The following is a 13,029-nucleotide window of genomic DNA, read 5'->3' as shown; positions in this document are numbered from 1 at the left end:
AATCCCTCTGCTGAAACCGGGGAAGATCTTAAATGAAAGACCGCAGCAACGCGAAGTTTCTGGTCTGTGTTCGTGAACTTGTCCCACCCGAATAATATAGGTTGCTTCGATAACCACTTTTTTCTCTGTTGGTCCACTGTAGGTATTTGTGGCACATTTTTGCATATTAGCGATGCGCCTTGCTAGTTAGCTAAAGCTAGCTAGGTATTGGGGAATGTCCCTCTACCAAATTTTTTTGCCGGCAAAAACGGCAAAACTTACCAACGAACCAACGGCACAAACGGTCAGTCAGTTGTCGGTTGGCTTTGGTCGCAAACGGGTTCGTTTTCTGTTCTTGCGTTTTATCGTTAGTTTTTGTTCTCTATTGTCTGTTTATTGTTTCTAATTGTTTGTTTCGATTAACTATTGATAAGAAAAAAAAAATAGTTTGACCGTAGAAAAAGTGTGGAAAGTTCCTTGGTGTACGTCAAAGTAAAAATGTAGGTACCGGGTACTGCGAGAAAAAAAAACAAACAGTGACATGTGATAACTATCTGCTACGGAGAGCTTTATCCGATAAGAGACGAAGAAAAGTTGTCTTATCATAAAGAAAAGATTAAAGATGATGATGTGTGTAACCAGTGGCTCTGTTTGAAGATTGTTAACAATTTATCAGAACATTACCTGAAAAAAATCATTTAATGTTCAGCGGTGATTGATTTAGAGGCCCTGTTATAATTATGATTAAAATTTTAAATGATTATTCGGCTGAATAATGATGTTGAATGGTCACTTTCTTCTTCTGAATGCTTTCGCCTTGCAGCAAATAGATAGCAATTTATCAAGGATTCCAATGACAACTTTCATGGTGTTCAATGCACAACCTAATTTATGTTCCTTTCTTATCATCATGTGTTGCAAACTTATAGTTACTAAACACAATTATGAAACACTTGACACCATGGTCTGAGTCCTTAGATTTGATAGGATTTGATTACCTTATTGCTTTGTGGAATTGTGTCGTTGCCGAATGTTCGGTCTCGATTTGATTTCGATTGGCCTACTTGATTCGGGTGTCTGCAAAACTCGTTTCTCCCAAAAAAAAGTTGGCTATGGGCTGAGAAAACTTTCTTGTTCAAAAACATTTTTTTTAATTGTTGAATATTGACTGATTTGAAAAGAGCAAGGTTTCTATTTAGAAAGTGCTAAGAATACTTGAAGAACTTAAAAATAATATAATCTTTCTTTTTGTTTGTCCCGGGCTTTCTATTTTGTCTGTCATCCGTAAGTGATGAATATGAAACTTCAGCTTGATATTGGGATAAACAATCTTTTATTGAAAGACAAAAAGGTGTGAAATTGAAGATTTTTTAATTTTATTTAAAACCCTTTAAAATATTGTTTTGATAGTTTTTTCATCTTCTTCTTCTTCTAATATATAAAGATGAGTTGGACTATATATGTTTGCTTGTATGCACCTTATACAAATCCACACCGTTTAACCGATCAGCCTGAAATGTGGTACAGAGATGTAGTTGGACCCGGGTAAGGTTTTAGTAATAGTTTTGAGCCCCTCCCACCTAAGAAAAGGGACCCTCCCATACAACTTCCGTTTTTATTACCACGAACCAAAAATCATGGCACCCATTTGTCAACCGATTTTCGTTCCCTTTGGCGGGATTGTTTTCAGCATCACCATGGGCCGCCAGGCATTAGAAAGTAGCATCCTAAGTTCACGTGTACCTACTGGAAAGCAAATCAAAGCTTGCTGAGCATAAAAAATTGAAAGGAGAAATTTTGGCGGGTGTTTTTTACTTCTACTGTTCGCAGCACGTGGCTCGCACCGGAGGCATTTAATTGCAATAATAAGCCTTCATTAAGGATAAAAAAAACTACTCGCCTGTTAGAAATATATTGAGAAGAACAGTGGTTGAGAATCTACTAGAATATGCCGTGTGTATAGTGTGGATACATTAATTCCTGTTCATTATGAATAGACTTCTTCAGTTGAATAACTATTTGGACTGAAAACTAATGTTCCAGCTTTCAGGAACCATCCGTTTTCATATTTTCGGAACTCCTCATAGGGAAACAATTAATAAAACTGAGGGTTGTAGGTTCAAGGCTGCGATATCAACACTTTGATTACCGCGTAGGAATTTAATTTATAATAGGAATTAGACAACTGAACGTTCGTTTTATGCAAAAAATTAAAACCAAATCCAACGCACGAGACTTTTAGTAATTTAATCTGAAGTTTTTAGTTTTGAACAATTCAATTTCATTTGTAAATTTTTAAATTTTAAGTTATTATTGATTATCGATGAGTTCAATTCTACCATCCAATTATAAGAAAACTTAAAAAGCACATTGAAAACATGCAATTTCTAAGTACAAAATAAAACTTAAATGGGTATTCCATTTTACGGGGAGATTTTGAAAAGAGGTCGTTAACATTTGTTTACAAGCTTAATACATGGGATTTTCACTAGATAACCCATGGAAAAGATAAAAAAAATGTTATCATTTGATAAAAAAATGGTAATTCAATTCAAGCTTCCTAAAAAATGGTGGGTGTAAAATAAGGTTGCCAGAATTGCCGTATCGGGATCGGAGAAATCCAGCCAATTTTATAGAAAAACCTGGCCAAATCCAGCATTTGATTTCTAAATGTGCAAACCGGCAATATCCGGGAAAACTTGGTCAAAACCGCGGAATTATTCAGTAAAAATTACGAAAAATAAAATTGCAATATTTTTTTCAACAAACCACATCAGCAGATTTAAAATTGTATATTATGCTTCCAAACACGGGTCATGATTATTTCTAAAACTTGCAATTTAAAACTTCTTTGAAAAATTATAATAATTATAAAATCGCAGTTTATGCTATGTTTTAAAAATGATGTGAATAAATCTGGGCAAAATCCGGGCCTTTTGCAACAACATCCGGGAAACCGAGCCAGAACGGACTTACCTCAAGTTTTGATTTTAATGTTCTAGCAAATCCGGATAAATCCGGGCAACCTGGCAACCTTAGATTGAAATGTTTTTCGTGATAGAATGGATAAGCATTCAAGGGAAATTATTTCAAATTTCTATTAGCAAATCTAAAAACTATTAGTTATTCAATATTATGAAAACGATAAACTTTGCTAATAATCCCAAATAAAACTTTAAGAAGACTAACAAAACTTACAAAGCTCACATGGCCAAACATGGTCCAATTTGTTATAATGATGAACAAAAAGCTTTCAAAATTTCAAAAAGTCAAACGACTCATTTCGATATATATTTTTTGTGAACCCGAGCAAGGCTGGGTAAAATCAGCTAGTATAATATATAGTTTTATGTTCAAGTTTTTTTTTACTTTATTTTGAAACCAGAAAACAATTTTTTTGGATAGTTTAGCTTTATTTCATTGTCAAATTTCTGCCGACTGTCATATTTTTATTAATTTTTTCATATTTTGCTCTTGGCTCTGTCAGTTTATTGTCAAATTTATAAAATTTTTACCATATTTTTCTCATATTTTTGTCATATTTTTCTCATATTTTTGTTGGACTTTCTTAATTTTTTGTCATAATATTTTCTTATTTTGTCACAATTTAGTTATATTATATTATTAGTTAGTTATATTTTGTTGAATTTTGTTTTATAGAGATGTACCGAATATTCGGCGCCGAATACCACCAAAAATCCGTTAAGCCGAATATTCGGCTCACCTAATAGTTGAGCTAGGTATTCAGCCGAATAGGCTGAATATTAATTTTTTTTAAATTTATACAAATTCAGAGTTCTCAAATTTTTTAACTGATGTTGGATAATTTATTAAATATCCAAAAGTAATGTTGAAAAACCTTAAAAAAACATCAAAAACTTATGATTTTAGTAACACACTGAGGTTTTTTTTACGCGGTTGTTTTTACACGGTATTTTTTTACGCGGCTTCTTTTACGCGGATTTTCGAATTAACCCGGTTTTTTTACGCGGATTTTCGAATTAACGTGGTTTTTGAGAGAAAATATTCTAAGACTTTTTCAAAGGAAAACACTTAGAATGTTTTTGTAGTTGGCAAAATTTTGGCTCTGAGACTAAGAACGTGATACATGAGATCTGAGACCTGAGACCAGAGACCTGAGAACTGAGACATGAGACCTGAGATTTGAGACCTGAAATATGAGACTCGAGATCTGAGACACGAGACATGAGACATGAGACCTGAGACTTGAGACCTGAGACATGAGACCTGGGACATGAGTCATAAGACCTAAGACATGAGACCTGAGACATGAGACATGAGGCATGAGACATGAGACATGAGACCTGAGACATCAGACATGAGACATGAGACATGAGACCTGAAACATGAGTCATGAGACCTGAGACCTGAGACATGAGACATGAGACCTGAGACATGGAACATGAGATCTGAGACATGAGACATGAGACGATCTGAATTCCACACTGTCAAATAAGCCTCACTATATTCTACTATTCTATTAATCTAATTGATTTTGTTTTTTATCTTAAAAATAAACTATCATTGTACGCAAATTTTAAAATAATCATGGTTCTTAGGCGTTTTTTTTAGTAACGTGCGTTTTTGCGCGAATTTTTGTTTTATTGAAATGGATTTCTTACATGGATTTTCGAATTTCGGGGTTTTTTTTAACGCGGAATTTCGAATTAACGAGGTTTTTTTACGCGGATTTGCGAATTAACGCGGGTTTTTTTACGCGGATTTTCGAATAAACGCGGTTTTTTTACGCAGATTTTCGAATTAACGCGGTTTTTGTTACGCGGATTTTTTTTTACGCGGGAAGAAATACCGCGTAAAAAACCACAGTGTACATTTTAGATGTATCCGTGTATTTTTCACTGTAGATAGCTTTTTACTTTGATTATCATTTATTCCTAATTTTCTAGATATATCCAGGCTTGCCAATAAACCAAACAAAGAATTAGAGAAAACTTAAATCTGAGCGGGAGGCCACATGTTTATTTTTTAAATTTTCTGAATTTTACCCGGGTTTATTCAGAAATAAAAAAAATCAAATACCATTTTGAAATGTTTTAAATTTTCTGTTACAAAACGATTTTTAGAGTAAATTTATTCGTTCGATGCGATTTGAACACTGCTGTTGTAATTCGATGAAAACTATAAATATCTAGTAATTTTATTTCTTTTCCTTCTTGTATGTTTGACAATAATGCAAGTTTATCAAAATATAGTTCAGGCCCGGCCGTGTGGATACGTGTCGTTGATAGTATTGTATGCTTAAGATGAAAAATCATCGTTCTTTTTGGCAACTATTTCAATGACATCTAGCAAAAATGAAATTAAAAAAAAAATGAAATGTTTTGACATGTTTTGTATCAGATTTCACTGGAATCCAATCTCTTTTATGATAAACGTCCCAGAAGCGACGATTCATCTGATGTACTTTCAGCTAATGGTGAAATTTTGAAGTTCAAAGAGACCTCTACTTAAAAATGATCTGGTACAACTGGTTGGAATTAATCGACTTAAAAACATGAGAGACATTAAGATAGCAGAAATAGAAGATTTCTATTAGAAATAGCAGTAGAAATAAGAGTATTTCTATTGAAAACTCAACAGAATATGAGACCGAATATTCGTTTGGCCGAATAGTTGAAAAGGTCAATATTCGGTATTCGGCCGTTCGCCGAATACCACTATTCGGAACATCTCTATTTCATACGATTTTCAATCATTTACAATATTTTAAAGTTCAGCGGTAGCCGCTATATTGGATTTCAGACAGCGAAATTTGGCTTCTACTTATTGAGTTCTTGTATGCCTTTCTCCTTTGAGAGATGTTTCATACGATTTCAGTCATTTAAAGCATTTTGAAGTAAGGCGAAGCCGCCATCTTGGATTTCAAAATGGCGTCGAAAATCTAATTTCCGACAACCTGGCACCGTGTATTTATTTCCTTTAGATACGGTTTTCCAGAACTAACGTGGTTTTTTACGCGGTTCTCGCTAACATTTTTGATTCTGCAAACTTACTTGCAAAGATTTTTTCACTTTCGAGGATATGATGGCTAACGGGTGGCAACTAAAATTTTGGAATTTCTCTTTCAAGTTGAGAAAAAAAAATTCAAGTGTACTTGAAGAAGATTTAATTTATTGGAATTACATTGTCCATTGTCGAAAAAAAAAATTAGTGAAGCGCTATATGTCGGAACAGGAGCGTTGTACGGCCTTCATGTCAACTTTGTGAATACATCTCTTGATTCTTCCAATTAATTGTTTGCAGTTCTTGGCTCTCCTAAATATTATTTTTGTACAGAAATGAGCTCAAAGTTCCGAAAAAATCTTCGATTGGGCGACACTGAGGCAGATTTTTCGGGTTGTGGTTCTTGGGTACAAATGGGATCGAATGGGTATTCAGGAGGGATATTTTTTGAATAATGATGACGCTTTATCCCGCCAAAACACGTTTTCTATCTACATGATGTTTGTGTAGAAGCGGTATCAAAATCTTCTTCAAACATTCATTCTGGTACACATCTTGATTGATAGTAAAACCGGACGGCTTGAGCCATGGCTTAGAAATCACTTTCTGTTCAAACTTTTGTTTGAACTTGTATTTAATGTTCGAAGATGTAGTTGAACTATAGTAGTAGAAGAAAAGTGTCGATCGTTTCCGGGCATGTGCGTCTTCGAAAGAGGGAAATAACTTGAGTCGTCCAAACAAAACATTTTCCGGAATAATTTTTCATCATCCAAAGGCATTGGGATTTAAGAGTCGAAATCTGATTCTTAGTATATTCTGGGGCTCTTGTCTTCTTTTGGCACTTAATTCCAACTTTTCTCAATGTCTTATCAATTTGTGAGAACAACTGAACTTTTTGGCGGTATCCCGTTGTCTTAGTGAATCCTTGTTGTTGAGGGTACGAGAAAGAGAACGAAGTACTTTTGCGTCTATAATTTTCGATAGTCTGCCACGACTTGCTTGCGAGTAGTTGTTGGGGATTTTAGGATATGGTAAACAATGGAAGCCGCCACATTTTCACTTTTAAAAGGTTGTACTGTATACCTACTTTTTACCGAGATTTTTGTGCAGTTCGTAGAACTGTACAACGCGCTCACGAAACGCTTCTTGTTTCGACAGCAATTTGAGCAAAACTGGGCAAACATAAACAAAACCAAAAATACCGGCGAAAAGAGGGGAAGAAAAACTAACAGAAAAACAACGAAGTATTGGGGCCTCGGAAAAATTCCAAAATTTTAGTTGCCACCCGTTAGTATCTTACAAATGCTAAGACCACCAATCCACAGAAAGTGTACCTACTATGTATGCCGTGACCGGGTTTTGATCTCATGACCGTTAGCTTAGAAGACTAAAAGGCTGCGGCCTAAATCAGATTACTCTGAAAGCCTCATTTCACCCGATTTTCCCTTCGTTTTTTTTTTTATTAAAAGCTGGGTAAAGGAGAATTGACAATTTGGTTTTCGGATGTACACGGAGGAGCAATATACGGTTCGAAAGATCATGACGATTGACGAGACAAGAAAAAGTTACTATGGGTCAAGAAAATCTACATTGGTAGAAAAAAGCTATGGATTGAAGAAGTTATATATTTCGAAGAAAAGAAAGACAAAAATGTTCAGCTAGAGGTACGGAAGCTTTTCTCCTCCATTCCTATATTCCCAATCCTATCCTCCTAAATATCGCAAGAAAGGAAATGTTTCAATTAGAAACACTTCACGTATTGAAATACCATCCCGTACCAAATTTGGTTCCATTTGCTTGAATAGTTTTCGAGCTATACAAAAATTTTAAAAAAGAGTACCAACCTCACATCTCCCCTTAGGATGAAGGGGTGAGCACTTCAAATTCACTGAAATATTTCTCGTACTTAAATACCCTTTGATGCCGAATTTGGTTTTATATGCTCGATTAATTTTCGAGTTATGTATGGATATGGAAGCCGCTTTTTCCCCAGTCATATCTACGTATGTATACAACAATATTTTACAGCGCAAGCTCCATGGAGTGTTTTTTAACTCGTGATTCAGATTTTGTTCCTACATAAATTAAATAAAAAAAACATGAACTTTTTTATTACTTATTTCGGGACCAAACAGGTTTTGTTGGCACCAATGCCACTCCGGTTTTTTTCTTCAAATTTCTTGAATGTGGTCAATTCAAATGTTTACTTAAGATCCACCTTTTCTTCCTCGGGAATCAGACGCAGACGACGCAGACCACGAGGGTGAATCCCCGTAATATAAAATGGTTCGTCAGCCTTTTTTTTTTTTAAACGAGGTAGTATTTGTGAATTTATTTAAATAATATTCACCGCTAAGGTTCGAATTTGACTTTCAAATATCAAATTGTAAATTTTTACTCGTTTTAATTAACAGTAGGTAATACGGAGTAGTGAACTACGTTCAGTAGTTGAAAGGCTGAAAATTTGAATTCATCAGTAGGTATTGTAATGTCTAACACGTGTTTTAGACAGCCAATAAAACCTTTTTTATCAAACAGTTGAATTTGTGATTTAAAGCAATTGATGAGTCATAACTTTTTTGAGTAACTAGGTACCTACCGCAAAAGTTATCTATCAGTTTCTACTGACGATCAACCGCATCAGCTTACAGAGGTAGGCGGGCATCGTTTTGATATTTCATTTGCGTATCGCCGTTAAGTGGTTTTAACCATGGATTGAGGCGGTTGCGGCTTAGAGGCAAACAACCGACAGGCGCTAATGTAATATCGGAAACTTAACAGCATTTTACTTCTGTCCAAGTTTGAAGGAAATAAATTTTCTAACGAATAAATCAATTTTGACCGAAAAATGCTTCCATCAAAGTAAACTATGAATCTTAGCTGTACGTAATTGGTAAGGAAATTAGCAAACATTGAGCAACATAAAAGCATGTTGCCAGATTACGTGATAGCTTGTTTATTGTGTAGCAGATTGATTTGTTTGATTGTTCTATCTTCCACTAGAATAGTGAATTTTATCAGTCGCAATAATACGGTTGCGGATAAAAAAAAACACTTCCCGAGTCTATCGTGGAAGAACATTCTTCAAACGCTCGGCTTATTACACGGCTCATCATCTGTATGTAAATGAGGTGCTCCCGCTGACGAAAACAAATTGATAAAAATAAAATATTTCACCAAACTGTGTGGCTTCGCTGACATTGTTCTACCGTTTCGTTTGCAATTTTAGATTTCAACAACCTGAGCTGAGCAGTCTTCGCTAGAACGTCGCGTGGTTGACATCAACGGCTTCCAAGGGTTGGCTTTTATTTTTGGTGAGATTTGGCCGAGGATTTCCCCTGTGTGCCGTGGAACAGGTTTTGTGGAATCACTGGAATTATAAATACCTTCGGGGAGGTACAGTTACACCGGAATAAATTGAGTGGAAAATACTGCAGATCACGGGATCCATTAGGTAATTTGTCGGCGAGTGATTCACAGTGATCGAGATTCTCGAGGTTGACAAATCACTTTCGATAGTGATATCTGGCAGGTGGCTTAAAGTCAAGAAAAGGCGATCGCAGTAGTCGGGTGCAGTTTAGTTTAACGTCTACTGTGCAAACATGACGACCTACTGCGGTAGGGCGACGAGAGTGCCCGCGAAGAATAAGGTGAAAGCATGCGCGTTTTGTGTGTTGTTGTGCTTGGCCAACTTTGTGCAATTGAGTGATGCACGTAAAATGGTGACGAGTGGCCGCGTTACTAAGCCAACACCGCCAAGAGGTTATGCTAATCCGGACATTGCCAAGCTGAGTTATTCGCCTAGCCAATCGGGAATGCCGCCTCCACCTAAGACCCATATGACAGCACCAGCGCCGATGCCAGTGTCTGGTCCTATACCGGTTGCCTCGGCACCGGTTCAGCAAGCCGCCAAGCCTCCACAAATGGGTTGGAATGTACCGCAGAATGCTCCACCACCATATTCTGCCCACCCTCATCAGGGACCCCCACCACCATATTCGGCTCAACCTAACCCGAACATGAATTCGCGATTCAATGAGCCAGCACCACCATATGTGCAGAGCAATCCTAACTTCCCGGCTCCTGGATATCCTTCGCATCAACCTGGTTCTTATGCTCCTGCTGCTGCTACTGGCGTACTAGCTGGAAGTGCGTATCGCCCGCATGGACACAATATCTCATCAGGACCTCCAGCCGGTATGGGATACATGCCAATGCCAAATTCTGGAGTTCAACCTCCTCCACCAGTTGGCTCCTTCCCTGGGGCACCTCAACCAAGCGGCGGATATCCTGGAGGATACCAACCTGGAGGCTACCCACAGCCCAATTACCCTCAACAACCTGCTTATCAACCGCCAGTTGGTGGCTATCAACAACCACCTGGAACAGTTATAGTTCATCAATACCCACAAGCTCAATCATCGGGAGGAAGCGGATTGGGAACAGTGTTGGGAGCGGGTGTCGTAGGCCTAGCCGCTGGCGCTGGAGGTGCCGCTATTTATGACGCTCTGAAACCCAAGGACGATGCCAAGGAAGCTGCACCGGCTGCCGTTACTGAAGCAACGACTACAACGACACTGGCCCCGATCAATCCCAACGGAGATGCCCCGCTGGCCCCACTAGTCCCAGCTCCTGCCAGCCCTGAGGCTCCGCTCGCTCCCATGCCAATCTCCTCACCAACTCCAAACGCTGAAACCCCGCTAGCTCCCATTCAACCAATAGCTGAGACCCCTACGAATACCGACACACCGCTGGCACCACTGCCAGCAGAGACCACATCAGCCGAAGCGACAACGACAACTACAACTACAGTGACAAACCCGCCAACCACCAGCACTGAAGATCATCTAGGATTGGCCCCGTTGGCTGCGTTCCCAGTCTCCGATCGCAGCTCTAGCAGCAGCAGCGTCTCTACCGCAGCATCAGCCGAAACGAGTCCCGCAGCAGCTTCGTCGACAGTAGTGGTCGAAACACCGAATGCCGCTCTCAACGTCCAGCAAAATTTGGTGGCCGTTACGACCGGGGTGGCACCGAGTGAACCGACATCTGCCCCGCAGCTGAGTGCGGCACAATCTTCCGGAATGATCCCTACAGTGCAGCCGTCCACCACCGGCTTCCTGCTGCTGCTGCTGTCGGCCTTCTGCCGATATGTGCTTTCGTCGTGAGAGGTGTCCAGCAGCTGGTGACCGTAAGTCAGCAACCAGAGTGCCCAGCTCCCCTTACCATCTCTCAGCGGATTGATTCGTGAGATTTTCCGACAGAGTTTGTTTTCAAAACGAGCGCGTGTAAACACACGCTGTCGGGTTATCAAGCTTTGTTCAATCTTTCGCTAGATAAGGTACTCTGTCGGTTCTTTTATCTCGTACCTCAAATGATTTAAACTCGACGCATGGATCCGATCACACTTACTGAGCATAATCATAATCTTTCTTTTGCGAGTTTATTTTCAAAGAAAGCACTTCTCTGATGGTTTTTTCGTTTTTCTCTTTGCCTATGTCGGAATATTTTCCTATAAATTCAACTGTAAGTTGAAGATTTCCAATAACAAAAGCAGTTATGTGGTCAACCTATGCGTCTGTTCTTTTTCTTTCAAGTAAGAGATAGATGAACCGAAAGATTCATTCGTCCTAATTTTCGGTATGTATCGACAGAACCACCTGCTGGTTGAATGAATCTTCCCAAGAAAACAAAAAAAAAATTGTAGCAAAAATGAATGTCATTCCAACATGAGCTTCAACAACAACAACAGATTTTGGCAATCACCGCCCACTTTGTTCTTCACGTAACTATTCGGAACAAGGTTTGGCTTCCAAACCCCTAGCGAATTGGGTCGAAAAAAAGTGTGTGTAATCTGTTCCTTTTTGTGATCGTGGAAAAAAAAACACTTTAATACCAAGTTTTGTTTTTGTTCTAATAAAACAAGTTCAAAAACGAGTAGGGCCATCGAAGAAAAGTCATATAAATAATTAATTAGTTGTGTGTATTATTAGCGATAGCCGACCGTTATCATAGTTTTAAGAGCAGTGCTAGGAAATAAGTTTCCCCTCAATTTAACAAGATGAAAGCAACCAGAAGCAATGGAAAAACAACGTGTGATGTCCATTGGAAACTATCAAATAAAAAAACAAAAATTATAACATGCGAAACCAGTAAAACAAAAAGTCTTTATACACAAGTTGGTTATGAACATTTTTATTGATGAAGACAAAAAAAGAAAACTTTCTTCAGTCCATACCCTATTGTAAATATGTTTACCCTCTAGATATCTCTTGGTTTTTTTTGTGGAGCTAACCGAAGAACATGTCTGAAATAGCAACAACGAACGGTCGACGATTGCACAATTGTGGGCGCTCGTACTAACCACGTGCTCGGGCCAAGAATTCCGGTTATGAAACGGCAGTTTAACCTAGTTTAACATTTTTTGTTATGTGGTCGGCCAAGTCCTTATCCAACTGATTGAGCGATTTTTTGTTTTGTGGATTAGTTTGTTCAATTATAATATAAGAAATCTAAGTTTTATTTTTAAAGAATTTGGATTCAGAAATCAGATTGAAATTTCCAATTTACAATTTAGATTTTGAATTCAGAACTTACATTCAGAACTCATTATTCAGAATATCTGATCAAAATCTTTCGATTAATAAAGCATTCAAAATTTCAGATTCGGGATCAAAATCGAGATTATAAATTCATCGATACAGAATTCATATTTAGAATTCATATCCAAAATCCAGATTAAAAATTTGAGTTTTGAAATCGTAAATTTCAGCATTTCGATGAAAGCATATTTTATGAAATTATTTTATCGGCTATATCTACCTATACCATTATATAGCCCAATTTTTGATACAACTTTCATCTAAGGACACCAAAGTAGGCCAACATTTCCTTTAAGAGTTATGAAAGATATAAGGACAATAAATTTCTTTTTTTGCATCGAAAACAAACAATGGTCGAACAATTCTGCACTCACATAACATATGCAGGTAGCGCGCGCTTCCAACAACGTGGGAGCAAAAATACTTATCAAAGCAGGTAAAAACACATTTTTTCGGGCTTTGTAGA

General features: G+C 37.7%; 1 protein-coding gene across 1 annotated transcript; it reads left to right on the top strand.

Annotated features, from left to right (window-relative positions):
- Nucleotides 1-285: 285 nt before the first annotated feature.
- On the top strand, nucleotides 286-12,139 carry LOC129747724 (uncharacterized). Its single transcript, XM_055742061.1, has 2 exons — nucleotides 286-479; nucleotides 9,194-12,139. Exon 2 carries the CDS (start codon nucleotides 9,567-9,569, stop codon nucleotides 11,127-11,129), a length of 1,563 nt encoding a protein of 520 aa, XP_055598036.1. The 5' UTR covers nucleotides 286-479; nucleotides 9,194-9,566; the 3' UTR covers nucleotides 11,130-12,139.
- The last annotated feature ends 890 nt before the right edge of the window (nucleotides 12,140-13,029 follow it).

The sequence above is a fragment of the Uranotaenia lowii genome, chromosome 2, assembly GCF_029784155.1.
Source record: "Uranotaenia lowii strain MFRU-FL chromosome 2, ASM2978415v1, whole genome shotgun sequence".
NCBI lineage: Eukaryota > Metazoa > Arthropoda > Insecta > Diptera > Culicidae > Uranotaenia > Uranotaenia lowii.
Note: the sequence above shows the minus strand (reverse complement) of the source record. Positions and strands in the feature narration are given on the sequence as shown.